Source organism: Carettochelys insculpta, chromosome 32 (assembly GCF_033958435.1).
Source record: "Carettochelys insculpta isolate YL-2023 chromosome 32, ASM3395843v1, whole genome shotgun sequence".
Taxonomy (NCBI): Eukaryota; Metazoa; Chordata; order Testudines; family Carettochelyidae; genus Carettochelys; species Carettochelys insculpta.
In genome coordinates, this window is record NC_134168.1 from 185,495 (window position 1) to 203,215 (window position 17,721).

Genomic DNA, 17,721 nt, shown 5'->3' on the forward strand with positions numbered 1-17,721 from the left:
CCATTCACGTTTTGTCAGTATTTGGACAGTAGCAAAGGGACCTGGATTCATACGAGTAAAAGCCCAACTTAATATTCTCAGCCCCTTTAGCTAACCTGTTTGCAACAACTGTGGGACTGGGGATTTAAAATCACACAAGAATATTTCAGTGGACTGTAAAGTTTCTCATTTCCCAGGGGAAGGACGGTTTGCAGTTAGGCCCTCTGGGTATTAATTAACAGCAATATTAATTGTGTCATAACTCCTGAAATACTGCCAGAAAATTGCAAGGAGTTTTCAGAGCCATGGGCCAAGCTGTTCCCTGGTGTAACCCCCTCTTGTCAATGTGGTGACACCAGGGCTTTGCCTGAGCCAGAGTGTTCAAAAAAATACCATGTCTGACTTTTGCTGTTTTCAGTTCCATGTTGATGTCCTCTGGCGCCTCTGGTCGTCCCAGGCACAGCGATTCGGATTCAATTCTGTGCTGAAGAAGGATTATCATGAAGCAAACCACTCACTGCACGCGAATGTTCTGTGGTAACAGCCTGGTAAACAAGAGGAGAACAGGGCTGGCCAATGCCACTGAAGTTTATCCCTTTCATTCATTAAACCAGCCGAGCTTATTTGCCCTTTGCCTTCAGTAAAAACCAAACACTTTGCCTCTTTTTTAACCCATCCACCTTTTCTGTTCCCTGTTCCATTGGGTGTTGGAATAGGCCCTCCCTTTAGAGCCTCATCAGCCGCAGGGAAGCAAAGGCCTTTTCTCCCTGCTCCACTCACCTCATGCTACTCCCAGATATCCATGGGAATCTGATGGATGCATGTCCAACCCAAACATGATACCCTAAACAACGTACTCTCCATCCTCTGTATGCTCCAGATTCCCCTGCTCAGTCCCTCACCTTCACCCTGACAATCCAGGCTGTGCTTTGCTTCTCTTAGTTGAGGGGTCCGGTAGCAGCTTCCTTTGGAAGAAGAGTTGATTTGTGGTTCGTGAATTTAACTCAAATCATGAAATATTTTCAACAAAGTTCAATCCCCATTTTGCAAGGCTGACGGGCTTGGCAGAACCCAGCCCCCTTTCTAACCTGTCACCTGCCGGTTCGAACCCTGGTGTGGTTGGGGGAGTGGGGATCACCCAACATCGTTATCCCCTGCCTGGGGAGGAGAAGTCTTCCCTCTCCTGTATGGAAAGAAGATCACTGGCCTATGGGACGCTCTTCTCTCTCTCACCTGTTACCGTGGCTCTATTTGGTATAAACGGTGACACTGCTATCGAAACAAGGAGTTGGACGTTCCTACCCCCACAGGCACCTTCTAGACTGACAGATATTTTGGATCAAATGCTCAGATGCATGAGTGGGGGTGGGGTGGGGGGTTCCGGGGGGGGATTTAAAGAGTGGGGTCCCAGGAAAAGGGAGGGCCGGAGCTGACAAGTTCGATTCAGTCAGGGTGGAAATGGCCCATTGTCAGTAGCGTGTATCAAAAGAGGAAAAACCAGGTCAGATCAGACAGGGGCAAGTGGCCCATTGTCAGAGTCGAATGGGGAGATATTAACACCCAGGGCAGAGAAGCTGCTTTTGGAAGGGGCCGGCCACTCCCAGTCTCTGTTTCATCCTTGGTTGATGGAGTCAAATTTATGAATAAATTGCAGCTCAGAGATTTCTCTCTCCATTTGATTTGTGAAATGACTTTGTTTTAGGACTGCTACTTTTAAATCTGTCACTGAGCGTCCAGGGAGATGGAAGTGTCTCCCACCGGCTTCTGTCCATTACCCTTCCTGATGTCTGAGCTGTGTCCATCTATTCTTTTACGGAGAGACTGTCCAGTCTGGCCAGTGTAAATGGCAGTGGGGCATTGCTGGCACATGATGGCAGATATTCTATGAGTAGCTGTGCAGGTGAAGGAGTCCCTGGTGGTGTGGTTGATGTTAGGTGCTGTGATGGTGTCACTGGGGTAGATCTGTGAGCAGAGCTGGCAGCGAGGTTTGTTGCAGGGATTGGTTCCAGGGTTAGAGTTATTGTGTTGTGGTCGATCGTTGCTGGGAACATGCTGTCTGGCCCAGTTCCTTGTCACTCCCTTCATGAATCGCAAGGAGTGGTCACTGGGCAGAGAAAAGCAAATGAGATTGACTTCCTAGCCAGTGCGTCACAGCAGGGACCAAGACTGCCACACCCCTGCACAGACAAACAGACAGACAAACACCCTCAAAGACAGGCAAAATCTCTCAAATTCCTGGCACCTGTGAGAGGACAGGGGGTCAGACTTTCATACAGACCACAGAATGATGAAGTGAGTCTGTGCTCACGAAAGCTCATGCTCAAAACTTTTCTGTTAGTCTCTAAGGTGCCACAGGACCCTTCGTTGCTGATACAGACCACAGGCACTTGAGTCTTTCTGTGGATGTTGTATGGGGGATGTCTATGCAAGGTTGAACCTTGCAACTCGGGGAGTGACCAGCGCTGAAGGAGAGAATTTGCCAGACCATGAGAAGTCAGTATTGTCCACCACACTGTCAACACTTCCTCTGCTTGCTGGGCTCTTAGAAGACAAGTAGGGGTAAATTACAGCTAAATAACAGCACAGAGCACTGACAGCCAGGCCTGGGGGCTGGAAACAAACTTATGGGACTACAGGAAACCTGGCCACAGCCCTGACCAGGGGTCGTCCAACTCAATAAAATCGTGCTGGATTATGGATTTTGCCAAACAGGACAGTTCGGGATTACAGAGGTTTGACCTGTGCTCCATGTTGGTCATGAAATTCCTGCTCCAGAAGAACCAACAATAGACTGAGCACTGGGCTAAAAATAGCGGCGTGTCCTTGGCAGCCCAGGCAATACACCCAAGCCCAACCCTTTATGAGCTCCTACATATGTACACAGGTGGCTGCTGGCTGCTTGCGCTACCTTCTTCCCGCCCCTAGGTTTATCAGAGTTTGTGCGTGTACATCTGCCCAGGCTGGGAAATTAACCTCCAGGCTGCAGGGCTGGCAGTAAACTCAAAATAGCTTTCACTGCCCATTGATTGATACTGCCAGATTCGGAGATATGACAGCAATAAGATGAAGCTCTTTCTAATTCCCTCTTTGCATAACCATGTCTGAACTCTAAATATCTCTCCTTTCCAACTCAACGATTTTTTAGTTTTGTCTGCTGCAATTCTCACTGTGGCACAGACAGGATAAAGATGGGTCAGAATCCCAGCCACACCCCTGTCCTTCAAGTGCAGGAGCAGCTGAGGGAGCGAGACGGGAGAGTTAAAATAAACACACGCGTATGGAGGTTCACATTTCATAGAACTGGAAGGGACCTCAGGAGGCTGTTGAGTCCAGTCCCTTGCCCTCTTGGCTGGACCAACCTTCCTCCTTTCTTTTTTTTTCTTCTTTCGCCTTCTCAAATGTATTTGCCCCAGATCCCCTCAAAGATTGAGCTCACAGCCAGTGGGTTTAGCAGGCCAATGCCCAAAGCACTGAGCTATCCCTGCCCCCGCTGTTTAAACTGAGGTGGTTCCATGCTCTTGGTCCAACTATATTGGAAGCTCTAAATGACGTGAGTCTTCCTTTGACTGTCGACAACTTCGTTGTTGCAGTGGAGAGAAGCTGTGAGGTGAGGTTTCTGCCAGTGCAGCTGACAGCACAGCCTGACCGTGCGCGCTCCATCAGTCCTTCATGGTTTTCTTTTTGCAGCTACGCACCATGGAGAGAGCAGAAGGAAGAAATCAAACAGTCATCGTGGAATTCATCCTCTTGGGATTTGGGAATGGCCCTGAGCTGCAGCCCCTTCTCTTCCTGCTCTTCCTAGACATCTACATTGCAACAGTGGCTGGGAACAGCCTCATCATTGCGCTGGTCGTGTCTGCTCAGCACCTTCACACCCCATGTCCTCCTTCCTGGAGGTTCGTTACACCTCCCCCAGCACAACACGAGAACTCCAACCCTGGAACCGATCCCTGCAACGAACCTCGCCGCCAGCTCCGCTCACAGATCCGCACCTCCGCCTTCCTGCCCAGGCTGCTGGCCAGTCCCTGGCTCGGGACACCCCCCTTCCCGCTCGGCTTTGTGTTGTGCGGTTGTGCGTCTCTGATGGCTTCCCCGCAGCTGCAGTTGCGCTGCTGGCCGTCACGCGGCTCCCCGCCAGCCCCGGGCGGCCGTGGCTCTGTGCTCCGCGGGACACTGGCCCGCAGTGCGGGGGGAACAAATCCGGGCTGCGGCCGGTGTGTTGCTCTGCGCTGAGCTGCGCAGGTGCCGGGGCGTTTCCGAGCGCGGGCTTGGGGCAGGGCCGGACTCAGCCCTGCGGAGGGCGGCGCGGAGCGGGGCGGGGGCGGGGGCGGGTCGGGAGCCCCCAGGGCATCGCACGCGGCTGCGTGACGCCGGCGGGAGGGAGGCGGGACGCAGCACCGCGGGGGTCTGTGCAGGGCCGCGCTGCAGGCGAGGAGGGGGCGGCGGGGTTGGGATGTGCAGCCCCGTCCCCCGGGGCCCTGCGCGGGAGCTGCCCCCGCACGTGCGCAGCCGGCGCGGAGCGGAGGGACTCGCGCCCGGCGCTGCAGGTTCCTCCCGCGGGGCTGCGAACTCCCGCCCCGGGGGGAGGCGGCGCCGCCGGCTCGGGCCGGTCGCGGGGTCTCTGGCGCGGCCGGCCACGCGGGACCCCTCCCTGCCCAGCACCGAGCGAGCCGCGCCGGGAGCTCGTCCCACGCGCAGCGCGGGGATGCCCAGGGCCACCCCGCCCCCGCCAGCCCCGCGCGCCTCTGGGGGGGCAGGGGCAGCCCCCCTCCGCAGCGGCCTGACCACGTGCTCCGGGGCCCCGCCGGCTGCCCCACCCACGGGACGCGCCCCGAGGCTCCCCCCGAGGAGGGGGATGGGCGGGGAGCCAGGAGTGGGGGAGGGGTACGGCCCGAAGGGGGGTGTGATGCGGTGTGGGGGGGCGGGACCAGGGAGCTGGGGCAGGACCCTGACTCTGAGTCCCTGCCATGACACGGGGCTGGAGCTCGGCCACCCACACTGGGGTGTGGGGCTGGGCCTGGGTCCCCCGGGCTGGGGTGTGGGGCTGGACCTGGGTGCCCCGGGCTGGGGTGTGGGGCTGCACCTGGGTGCCCCGGGCTGGGGTGTGGGGCTGGACCTGGGTCCCCCCAGGCTGGGGTGTGGGACTGGACCTGGGTCCCCCTGGGCTGGAGTGTGGGGCTGGGCCTGGGTCCCCCGGGCTGGGGTGTGGGGCTGGACCTGGGTCCCCCTGGGCTGGAGTGTGGGGCTGGGCCTGGGTCCCCCGGGCTGGGGGGTGGGGCTGGGCCTGGGTGCCCCGGGCTGGGGTGTGGGGCTGGACCTGTGTCCCCTGGGCTGGGGTGTGGGGCTGGAGCACAGGGCAGCACTCTCAGGATCAGCCTTTATCTCCCGGTTTGCAGAGCCCCTGCTGGCTCCCGTGGCAGAGTTGGGAACCGCCAGCTGGTGGCGGCTGCAGCAGTGGGGGAGAGATGGGCAGAGACCCTGGTCCTGGTCGCCACGGCCACCTGTGCACAGGTCTGGCCAGGCTGCACCCCTGCCGACCTCGGCCCTCCTGTGGGACCCGGGGTGTCCTTGGGCCCCAGATAATAGTGGTGGGTCTGGGAGTTTCTGACCTGGGCTGACCCGTTCGCACCCAAGGACCATCCACCCAGGTGCCCCACACTGAGCTGAATGGCTTTCCTCAGCCCTCAGGAGAGGGAACCGTTGGGTACCACGGGTGAGAACAGGGCAGTGACTTCTGATGAGCGTGGGGCCGGGACCCTGCTGGAGCACAGAGCCAGAGCGCGGGGCCCCGCCGGCATCAGCCCTTCTGTGTAACAGGGGGGGAACCGTTTCAGATCCCAGCGAGAAACGGCCCTTCCCAGGTTTCACCGTCTCCTGGAGCAAACGACCCCGGGGTCCCAGGGAGGCTGCTCTGCCCCGGGGAAGTAGGATGCTTAGGGACTTTAAAAAGTGCCGCCGGCCCTCGCCCTCAGCAAAGGGGTCAGGAGGCCAAAAGTGGCCCTTCCGCCCTGGCCAGGGCGCTGCCCGGGGCCGGGAGAGCAGCTTTTGGCACCAGAGCAGATTGTGGTTTCTTCTGCTGTTTCGCACCTGGATAATCAGAATCTCATTCGCTTTCCTCCCGTAAACTCTGAACACTTGAAGGGGGGAAGGAGGCAGCAGGATCTGTCTGCTTGGTCCTTCATTCTACACCAGCCCAGGAAACAAACATCGAATCACAGACTCCTCGGGCTGGACGGGACCTCAGGAGCTCATCGAGTTCAGCCCCTGCCCAAAGCAGGACCAGCCCCAACTGAATCATCCCAACCAGGCCTCTGTCAAACCACCACCTCTCCCGGTAACACATCCCAGTGCTTCACCTCCTCTAGGTCTCAGTATTGACCTGTCATGGTCTGGCAAATTCTGGCGCTGGGCACCAGGCAGGTCCCAAGGGTGCCAGAGAAGAGAGGTTCAGCCTTAGTCTGGAGCTGTCAGAGGCCTGTGCATCCAATTCCCAGTGAATGTTAGTAACTGTACTGAGGACTGGGCACCCACATCCTACCAGGAACTTCCACACTTTCAGCCCACGCCCCTTGTTTTTACAGTCCCCACACACGAGCCTGGAGTGTTCCCGATCGCTGACCCAGGGTAACTTCACAACCCGAATGCTGGTTAGAGGAACTGAGTGATTCTGCTCATTAAATCATTTACAAACCACTTGCTCCTGTTTGTGCTTTTCCTCCACCCCTGGGACTCATAGCATGTTGGCCTCCAGGTGTCTAGGAAGTGTTGGTCTTGTTATTTTCCAATGGTAAATTCCCTGGTGCTCCACGACTTATGTCCCAGACGAGCCGTTGGAGGGGAGGTAATTTCCCTGCGAGCAACGTGCCGTTTCAGAGACTGTGCCCTGATAAAAAGGTGGGGCAGATGCACAGATGTTGAGGTTTACAGAGCAATCAGTGTTCGAGCCTCTTTTAATCTGCCCACCGAGTGCACCTTGAGCCACGTTGTTGGTGTAATATCTGACTGAGGTGTGTTACGGAACTGAAGCGCTTAAGACAATTCGCTCTTTTTGATCTATGGAAGCAGAGTCTGTCGCCTCGGACGCTAAACGATCCGACTTTCTCTCCGATTTTCCATCATTCCTTGTAAGAGCTGGTGTTCTGCCTCCTCTCTCACTCTCAGCGTTTTCTCCCTTTCCTTCTCTTTTCAGCTGGATGGTGCACTCGGGATGTGAGCCGACTCCTGGATTTGGGAAGCAGCAACTCGTGAGGTAACGGGATGCCTGCTGGCTGCCCAGCACTGGGGGGCAGGAGAGCAGAAGGACGGCTGTCCCTGTGCCCCTGCCCTGGTCTCATCCCTCTGTGCCCTGCTCCCCTCCGTAAGAGTCTTCTCCTCACACCAGGTATTGATTAAGTGGCAGGAGTCTTTTCGGCAGGGCTTGGCACTAAGCCAGACTTCATCATCTTTCTTACAGTTGCGCATTGTAAAATGAATACAGAAAGTCAAGGAGCACATGACCTACGAGTGGAGGCTGAGGGACTGGGCTTATTTAGTTTGCAGAAGAGAAGAGGGAGGGGTGATCTGATAGCAGCCTTCAACGTCTTGAAGGGGGCTCTAAAGAGCGTGGAGGGAGGCTGTTCTCAGTGGTGACAGGTGGCAGAACAAGGAGCAATGCTCTGAAGTTACAGAGGGGGAGGTGTGAGGAAAACCGCTTTGACCAGGAGGGAGATGAAGCACTGGGGTGTGTTACTGAGAGAGGTGGTGGAATCTCCATCCCTCGAGTTTTTTACGTCCCGGCTGCACAAAGTCTTTGCTGGGATTATTTAGTTGGGGTTGATCCTGCTTTAGGCAGGTGGCTGGACTCAATGACCTCCTGAGGTCTCTTCCAGCCCTAGGACAGTATGTTTTTCTGAAAAAAGCCCAACTGTGATAGAAAAGTGTCAGTTAAGCTTCAAAGTCTACACTACTCTGGGCAGGTAGGAAATGCCGGCCTGACAGCTGTTGTTGCCACATGAATTCAGTGCCTGTGTGCCTAAGTGTTGTATTCTGGGGTTTAACTGCAATACTCGGTTCTGTTTTCACAATCAAGAGCTTTGCCTTTTTCAGCGTGAGGGACGGAGGCAGAATGAGGAGCTGTAAATGATCTGGCATTTCCTTAATTTGAAGTGTTTAACTTTCCAGTGAGTGACACTGTATAGCTTGAGCCTTCCAGCTCTACACTGCTTCTCTCTGCCTCCACGCCCCTGGCGACAGGGAGGAATCGATAACCAACTGCAGCTCTGTGAGCTTAGAGACCGGCAGGAACTCTGAGCACTTTGGTGCAGAATCACAGAACGATAGAATGCCAGGGCTGGAAGGGACCTTGAGAGGTCGTTGAGTCCAGCCCCCTGCCCAAAGCAGGATCTACACCAGCTAAGTCATCCCAGCCAGGACTTTGTCAAGCCGGGACTTAGAAACCTCTAGGGATGGAGATTTCACCACCTCTCTCGGTAACACATTGCGGTGCTTCACCTCCCTCCCGGTGAAAGAGTTTTCCCCATGTCCAACCTGCACCTCCCCCTCTGTAACTTCAGATCTTTGCTCGGGTCGAGAACGCATCTTGAAATACAACTTGCAGGGAATCTTTCTGCTCCCGCACTCCTCCCCAGCCGCAGTCAGCAATGGAGAACCAGACGGAGGTGAAGGAGTTTGTTCTCCTCGGACTGACCAATCTCCCAGACCTGCGACATTTCCTCTTTCCTCCCTTCCTCCTGCTCTACATGACCAGCGTGCTGGGAAACTGGGCCATCATAGCCGTGGTGATGGCCGAGCCCCGGCTCCACACCCCCATGTACTTCTTCTTGGGCAACCTCTCCAGCCTGGACGTCTGCTTCTCCACAGTCACCGTGCCCAAGATGTTGGCAGGTTTCCTCTCTCAGCACCAGACCATCTCCTTTGCTGGCTGCCTGGTCCAGCTCCACTTCTTCCATCTCTTGGGCAGCAGCGAGTCCGTACTGCTGGCCGTCATGGCCTACGACCGCTACGTGGCCATCTGCAACCCGCTGCGCTACACTGTGGTCATGAGCCCACGGGCCTGCCTGCTCCTGGCAGCGGCTACTTGGGGCACTGGTTTTCTGCATGCCCTGATTACCACAGCCATGGCTGCCGGGCTACGGTTCTGCAGCTCCAACCGCATCCACCACTTCTTCTGTGACATCAAACCCCTGCTGAGCCTGGCCTGCGGCAGCACCAGCCTCAACCTGACCCTGCTCAACGTCAATGCTGCGGTCCTCGGCCTGAGTTCCTTCGTCCTCACGCTCTGCTCCTACCTGTACATCATCTCCTTCCTCCTCCTGAAGGTCCAGTCACGGGAAAGCAGGAGAAAGGCCTTTTCCACCTGCACCTCCCACCTCACCGTGGTGTCTCTGTTCTACGTGCCCGTCCTCGGCAACTACATGATTTCCTCTCCAGGTTTCCCCTCTGACAGAGACATGATACCCACCCTCATGTACAGCATCGCCACCCCAGTGCTGAACCCCCTCATCTACACCCTCCGAAATGACGAGGTGAAAACAGCACTAAAAAAACTCCTGAACGGGAAACTCTTCCCCAACAGGGCTTGAATCAAATGAGAGCAGAAATAAACACAATCAAAGGGTGAGTCTGTGGACACTGGTGTTCTGAACCACAATACCGTTCAATGGGGTTTCCTCCAGTTTCTCATTACTGGGTTCACTGCAGGGCAGAAATAAGAGGATGTGAGAACTTGAATGTCATTCCTTATGGTGAAATGTTTGGATTTTCTCAGCGAGGTCGCTGCATTAGTCTGTGTCTTCACACAACAAACAAGCAGTCCTGTCGCACCTGAAAGATGAACAATATTATTTACTTGCTTTCGTGGGACAGAGCCACTTCTTCGCTCGGCCGGCAGCTCCCGTGATCTGGCATGACGCGAGTTAGCTGGACGGCCACTTACGATGCGCGTGGCCAAGTTTCCCACGGTCCCATAAAGTTTGTTTCCAGCCACCAGGCCTGGCTCTCAGTGTCTGTGTGGTTTCTTAGCTGTAATTTACCTCCAAACATCTTCCAAGAGCCCAGTGAGCCCTAGGCAATGTGCTAGACAATACTGACCTCCTCCTTCCTCTTCCTACATGAGCCTAAATCCCTCAGTCTCTCCTTGTGAGTCATGTGCTCCAGCCCCCCAGTCATTTTCAATGCCCTCTGCTGAACCAGGTCCAATGTTTCCATCTCCTTTCTCTGCTGGGGGCCCAGAACTGGGTGTAAAGCTCCAGATGTGGCCTCACCAGAGCCAAATAAAGGGAAATAACTTCTCTAGAGCTGCTGGAAATGCTTCTCCAAATGCCCCCCAATATGCCATTAGCCTTGTGGGCTACAAGGGCGCATTGCTGACTCATATCCGGCCTCTCGTCCACTGTAATCCCCAGGTCCTTTTCTGCTGCACTGCTCCTTAGCCAGTCAGTTCCCAGCCGGTAACAATGCTTGGGATTCTCCCATCCCAACAGCAGGACTCTGCTCTCATACTTGTTGAAACTCATCAGGTTTCTCTTGGCTCAATCCTCCAGTTTATCTAGATCCCTCTGGCCCCTATCCCTGCCTTCCAACATATCTACCTGACCCCCTAGCTTCGTGTCATCTGCAAATTTGCTGCGGGTGTGTTCCTTCCCCTTATCCAGGTCGTTAATAAAGATGTTGAAAAATACTGGCCCTAGAATGATCCTTGGGACATTCCACTTAAAACTGAACTCCATCCAGCTATTGAGCCATTGACCACTACCTGTTGGGCTGGACCATCTAGCCAGCTTTCTATCCATCTTTCAGTCCATGTATCCAATCCGTTCTGCCTTAACTTATGGACTGGAATGTTGCGGGACACTCTATCAAAAGCTTTGCTAAAGTCAAGGTGTATCACATCCACTGACTTCCCCATGTCCACAGAGCCAGTTACCTCATCATAGAAGCTAATCAGATTGGTCAGGCACGACTTGCCTTGGTGAATCCATGTTGACTGCTCTTGATCACTTTCCCCTCTTCCAAGTGCTTCAAAATGGATTCCTTGATGATCCCCTCCATGATTTTTCCAGGGACTGAGGTAAGGGTGACCGGTCGAGAGTTCCCTGGATTGTCCTTCTTTCCTTTCATAAAGGTGGACACTATGTTTGCATTTTACTAATTGTCTGGGACCTCTCCTGAGCTCCACAAGTTTTCAAATATAATGGCCAAAGGCTCTGCAATGACATCTGCCAATTCCCTCAGTGCCCTCGGATGCGTTAGATCTGGAGCCAGGGATTTGTGTGCGTCTAGACAGGCTGGCTTCTGGGACGGATTCTGTTTCCCCCCCACCCACGCTCACTCTTTCCTCACTCACACAAGGGAAAGCTCACGTCAGAGAAAGCCATTTCTTTGACAAAGGAACCGCCCGGATCTCCCACACACTTACGGGATCTATGAACAATTTCTTATCAGCTCATTATAATCCGTATCGACCCAGAAGCTGCCCCCGAACAGCTTTTGGAAAGTTAAAGCACTGAAACCCAGCAGCGCCTGGACTGAGTGGAGGTTTTGTACCACAGGGAGGCCGGGGGCACTTACTGGGGTGGTAAAGGCAGTGGTGCTACAGTGGCGGCTACTCCCAGGGGCTGAGGCTGGGCAGGCTGTCCCTGGGCTCCAGGTAATATACACAAACCTGGAGGAGAACACGTCAATCTCCCTGGACACTCAGGAGCAGATTTAACAATAGCCGTCCTACAGCGAGGGAAAAAATCCAACAATAAGCTGCAAAGAGAAATTTCAGAGCTGCATTTCATTTGCAAAATTGACACCATCAACCAAGGGCTGAACAGAGACTGGGAGTGGCTGGCCCATTACAGAAGCAGTTTCTCTGCTGTTGATCTCACACCTCCACATTAGCTACTGACAATAGGCCACTTGACTGAACTCACTCGATTTCTCCTCTCTTAACGTTCACAACTCCACATTAACTGCCGATGATTGGCCACATCCACCCTGACTGAATAGACCTTGTCAGCTCTGACCCTCCCTTTACTGAGCCTCCCTCTTTAAACCCTCCTCCTAACACCTCCCCCCCAACTCATGCATCTGATGAAGCGGGTCTTTGCCCACGAAAGCTCGTGCTCCAAAATATCTGTTAGTCTATAAGGTGCCACAGGACTTCTTGTTGTTTTTGAAGACACAGACGAACTCAGTACCTCTCTGAGACTTGAATCTGGTGTGAAACCGCAGGCCCCAACTAGCACCTGAGGAATATCCTCAGAGTTGAGCTTGTGTAACCCGAACACCTACTAGGTGTGTTTGACTGTCCCTCTGGAGGCACCTGAACCACTCAGGCTTCATCTACCCTCGAGAGTTTTGTTGAGGTTTGGTTGACAAAACTCACGTTGCATCTACACACAAAATACATTCTGTCAACAGAAACTGTTGACAAAAAAGCTGTGTACGTGCTCCGGGGGGCCCTGTTGTCAGCAGAGCAGATCAAAAGATCCAGCCGCTTTTCTGTATAGACACGATCTGTCGACAGACGTTTTGTGGGAACATCTCTTCGGACAGCAATGCCCGTGGGCAGATGCAGCTAGTGCAGACGTAACCCCACAGAACTAGAGAACGAGTCTCTGCACAGCCCTGGCTTTGAGCTCACCCTGAGGTCCTGGGTTCAAGTCCCCCTGTCAGTGGTTACACTTGCTCATTGGCTTCTGCATCTGACAGGTGCTAAATGTACGCAAGCCCTGGGATGGGATGGGAATGCTGGGCCAAAGAACCATCAACAGCAGGGTGGGAGGAGTCCCTGCAACTGGGCCTGGCTGAATTCTGATGTCTTTGTAGTGGGGGACTGCCTGGAGCCCCGGTCACCCCCACAAGCCCAGTCATGCTGGGACCTCAAACAAGGCTCGGGAAGCTCACGTTTAAGGAGTAAAACTTTCAAAAGCATCCACAGGAGTCAGGAAGCTAAAGAGAAGAATTTATAAGCATTTAGGCTCCTGAATCCCCTTAACTTCAGGTGCCCAGGGCCAAGGGACTCAAAGGCACAGAGGTGAAAGTTATGGGAGCTAGGAGCCTAAAGAGCAGTGAGGGTCTGGACCTGACACACTTCCAGAAATGGCCAAAGGCACAGAGCTGCTTCCTTTGGCCCCCAAATCCCTATGAAAATCTGGTTTTCACTTTCAATAAGACTTTGGCTCACAAGTGCCTAAGTCCCTTAGGGCCAGGCTTCCCGAGGTATTTAGAAGCATGTATTGTCTGGTCCAAGAGCCCTTTGAAAGCCAACAGGGCATCAGCCTACAGGGAAACTGCCACAGATGCAAGGGAAGGTGCAATTTTCGACTGACTAAGCTGCTTGAGGGCAGCTCTGGGTGTGGGACGCTTACAGCTGGGCCTGGTGAGCGTCAGTAACAGCGAGTCGCTTCCCAGCAGCAGGGCTCAGCCCCTGCCGACAGGCAGCGCAGGAGACACCCGGCTTGAGAACTTGGTGGGGTGATTTACGGCTGTTCTGAGACCTCGTCATGGCAAATGGCGTTTCAAAGGCTCTGAAGCGGCAACACTGAATCTCAGCATCTACTGACATTAAGTAACTCCTAGACTCACCTGGGAGGAGCCGTTTTCAGGGCAGCACCACCTCACTGCCACGGGCAGCCCCAGTGAGCTCCTGTGACCTGCCAGCCCCCTGCCTTGAGCTCCACCCCCTGCCATGAGCCCCCCAGATCTCCCAGCTCCCAACCCTGATTCCTACCTCCATCACCCCCTGCCCTGGTGCCTGCATCCCCACACTCAGTCCTCCCCACACCTCCCTGCCCCCTCCACACCGAGCCCTGACTCCTGCTCACCCAAACACCCTCACAAAGTTACGGGCCTGAGCGATGCCGGGTGCATCCCAATACATCCGCAACTGTGAATGCTGCGCAGGCCAGGAGTGTATCAGCCCTGGAGTCTCCCGCGCTGGAGGTTTTCAGGAGCTGGTTGGACAAACACCTGTCTGGGTGTGTCTGGATAATCGTTAGCCCTGCTGTGAGTGCAGGGGGCCGGCGCTAAGTGGCCTCGTGAGGTCCCTGCCAGGAAATATTTTCAGAGGGGGGAATGCGTAGGAACAGCGCCTGAAGGAGAACAAATGTATTTAGGACATATCGACCCACATGCTTCAGGGCACAAGGAAACAAGGGTCAGGAATATTTCCCTCCTGGTCTCTAGCATGGATGGAACTGACCCAAAATGACCATGAGCCTCGGCTGAACTCACGGGCCCTTTGTGCCAGGCGTCATAGGGTCACACGATGGGAGGCAGAGCCTGCACTGGAGAGCTCCGGGCTTCTGTGCACATCTCTCCTTGAATTTCAGTGGCATCTGGGCCTCTCAGGTCGTGGAACATCTCAGGTGAAATAGACAAGTTGGCCAAACACCTGGAGAGAGATTCATTGTTATCGCTAAGATGGCGACGCCTCCGAAACCAGTGTTATCACTGAGCGCCGCAGCACAGACCAACTGCCCCATGGTCCAACAGGCGTTTCACTGCAAGTGTGATGTAGTGGGGGGATACGTGTGTGTATACAGGGGGGCACTCACGGGGGGGGGCTCCTGCTGAGGGTAACTGAGGCGACCAGGTGACACCTCTGGGCTGCAGACAAAGCGGGAGGTGGAGCCTGAGGGGTTTGAATCGGAACTGGGAGCCTCCTCTCCCCAGCATGGATGGGACTGGCTGTCCCTGCCTGCTGTACTGACACTTCTGTACGATGCTGTGTCCTGCTGGCTAATAAACCCGCTGCTCTCCTGCTGCGTGAGAGTCACTCCTGCCTGGGAAGATGAATTCCTTGAGTTTGGTGTGGTTCTCCTCCTGGCTTGGCTTTCAAGCTCTTTCTTTTGGCACTTCGGTCCATTTTTTTCAGCCAATGAGGGCAAAAGTCCCATTTAAAAAAAATCTAGATGTGTTTCAAAATGTGCTTTTGTTTCAGGTAGCTAGATAGAGAGCTAGATAGACAGATTTCGTCTGTTACAGTACTGGTCCTTCCATAACCCAAAGGATTATTTAGCTCCATATTGATGGAGAAGGTTCATTTTAGAAACATTGAGCTAATGGTTCTTCCCAAGGCCTCTTTCACCTGCGTGTTCCTCAGGCAGTAGATGAAGGGATTCAGCACAGGGATAACAAGGGTATAAACACAGACACCTCTTTGCTCTGGGAAAGAGATACTTGGGTATTGGTCTGGGCGAACATGAAGGTAAAAGACCCATAAAATACACTCACAGCCACCACGTGGAAGGTGCAGGTGGGGAAGGCTCCGCCTCTGCCCTCGGCAGAGCCAATCCTGAGGACGGTGGAGCTGGTGTAGGCAGAGGAGATGAGAATGGCTGTGGAGGTGCTCACGAGGATGAGGCCAGATGAGGTGAACAGCACCAGCTCATTGGTGTCTGTGTTGCTGCAGGGGGGAGTTCGCAGGGGTGGAAGGCCACAGGCAAAGAGATCCCTCTCGCTGGACCACAGAAACACAGGGTGAAGGGGAAGACTGGCTGCACTGTGCAGTTTATGACCCCACAAAGAGAGGAGCCCAGCAGCAGCTCAACACAAACCTGCTTGGACCTGGCGATGGGACAGAGCGGGCGGCAGACGGCAGTGCACCAGTCGCAGGCCATGGCTGCCAGGATGCAGGTCTCTGCGGCGACACAGACCCTGAAGAAGAAGAATTGGGGGGTGCATCCGCTGGAGGAAATGGGTTTGCTGCCTGCTAGGAACGGCGCCGTGGCTTTGGGGTGATGGTGGAGGAGTAGCAAAGGTCTAAGGATGGCAGACGGATGAGGAAGAAGTGCGGGAGGGGGGCGCGGGAGGGATGACTTCAATGAGGAAGGCCACAATGGCGCTTCCCAGCCTGGTTACTGTGTAAATCACCAAAAATGCCACCAAAGGGCCGAACTTTGGCCCTGGACCACTTGCAGCCCCAGCAGGGGGAGTTTTGTCAGCGCTGTGCAGTTTCTGCCTTTTGCTGGCTCCATTTCCTTGGGAAGCTCTCTGGCCACGTGCCCTGTGGTGCCACCAGAGCCCCCCGCTTTCGGTACCCCTGTCACAATCTGCTCTGCTGCTGTCCGTGGGACCACCAATGTCAGCAACTGCTGAACAAGGCCATTAACGGGTCACGTGCTTGTGACTTTCCATTGCTGCCTGGTGCCCCTGAAGTCAGGGTCAGTTCTGTGGCTGGTTTCCGTGGGAAGAACAGACCTTAGTGCAAACCGAATGTGGACGCTGACTCTTGTCCTCACATCTGCCAGCTCCACGCCCTGGTCCCTGAGCCAAGAGACCAGCTCTCATGGCCAGCTCACGCAGCCACTGCAGTCGACAGGAGACCGTCCCCCGACTTGGAAGGATGTGGGTCAGGCCCTCGATGTCTCAGAAGGGGCCAGACAAATGCCCACCGAAGTCCATGGCTCAATGGAGGTCGGAGCATCCAGACCAGCTTGATGTCTGGCTCCACTGAGGCCCCTGAAGCTGCAGTGATTTACCCAGCTAGGATCAGGGCCCCCCCCCCGACCCCCAGTCCCTCTCCCCCTCCGATCCCAGTTCCTTTCTGCCCCCGACCCCCACTTCCTCTTTGCCTCGACCTCCAGTTCCTCTCTGCCCCCCAACCCCAGTTCCTCTCCGCCTCGACCCCCAGTTCCTCTCCGTCCCCCAACCCCAGATCCTCTCCATCGCTCATCCCCAGTTTCTCTCCGACCCCACGACCAGTTCTTCTCTGCCCCGACCCCCACTTCCTCTCCGCCTCGACCCCCAGTTCCTCTCCACCCCCCAACCCCAGTTCCTCTCCATCGCTCATCCCCAGTTTCTCTCCGACCCCACGACCAGTTCTTCTCTGCCCCGACCCCCACTTCCTCTCCGCCTTGACCCCCAGTTCCTCTCTGCCCCCCAACCCCAGTTCCTCTCCACCTCGACCCCCAGTTCCTCTCCACCCCCCAACCCCAGTTCCTCTCCATCGCTCATCCCCAGTTTCTCTCCGACCCCACGACCAGTTCCTCTCTGCCCCAACCCCAGTTCCTCTCTGCACCCAATCCCCACTCTCCACCCCACACCCCCAATTCCTCTCCATCCACCGACCCCCAGTTCCTCTCCATCCTCCACCCCCACTTCCTCTCTGCCCTGACCCCCAATTCCCCTCCACCCCCCAACCCCAGTTCCTCTCCATCACTCACCCCCAGTTCCTCTCTGCCCCCACGCCCAGTTCCTCTCTGCCCAGACCCCTAGTTCCTCTCCGCCCGCAACCCCACTTCCTCTCCACCCCCTCGACCCCACTTCCTCTCCGTCCACCGTCCCCCAGTTCCTCTCCACCCCCGACCCGAATTCCTCTCCGTACACCAACCACCAGTTCCTCAGCCCCAGGGCAGGATCAGCCCCCCATCTCAGCCCCAGGGGGGATCAGCTCCTGCCTTGGCCCCAGAGCAGGGTCAGCCCCTGCCTCAGCCCCAGGGCAGGATAAGGCCCATGGCAGGATCACCTATCTCCTCAGTCCCATGGCAGGATCAGCTCCCTCCTCAGCCCCAGGACAGAATTAGCCCCCACATCAGCCCCAGGAGAGCTCCTCCCTCAGCCCCAGGGCAGGATCAGCCCCTGCCTCAGCCCCAGGTTAGGATCAGCCCCTCCCTCAGCCCCAGGGCAGGATCAGGTCCCGTCTCTGACATCAGAACACCCCAGAGCCTGCGGGACTCCCTGCTACAGGAGGGGCTGGGTGGGGAGAGGGGGAGAAGTGGGGAGTGGGAGGGGCTGGGGGCTGGCTGAGGG

The 17,721-nt window shown here is 55.6% G+C and overlaps 1 protein-coding gene across 5 annotated transcripts; it reads left to right on the forward strand.

Annotated features, from left to right (window-relative positions):
* Positions 1-4,353: 4,353 nt before the first annotated feature.
* LOC142004774 (olfactory receptor 12D1-like) lies at positions 4,354-9,703 on the forward strand. Of its 5 annotated transcripts, none has more exons than XM_074982457.1 (4): positions 4,354-4,384; positions 6,121-6,313; positions 7,169-7,360; positions 8,532-9,703. In XM_074982457.1, exon 4 carries the CDS (start codon positions 8,619-8,621, stop codon positions 9,558-9,560), a length of 942 nt encoding a protein of 313 aa, XP_074838558.1. In that variant the 5' UTR covers positions 4,354-4,384; positions 6,121-6,313; positions 7,169-7,360; positions 8,532-8,618; the 3' UTR covers positions 9,561-9,703. The 5 variants fall into 5 exon arrangements, with proteins under 5 accessions (XP_074838558.1, XP_074838559.1, XP_074838562.1 ...); XM_074982458.1 differs by lacking the exon at positions 4,354-4,384 and adding an exon at positions 4,426-4,526; XM_074982461.1 differs by lacking the exon at positions 4,354-4,384 and having other exon boundaries at positions 5,973-6,313; positions 8,576-9,703.
* The last annotated feature ends 8,018 nt before the right edge of the window (positions 9,704-17,721 follow it).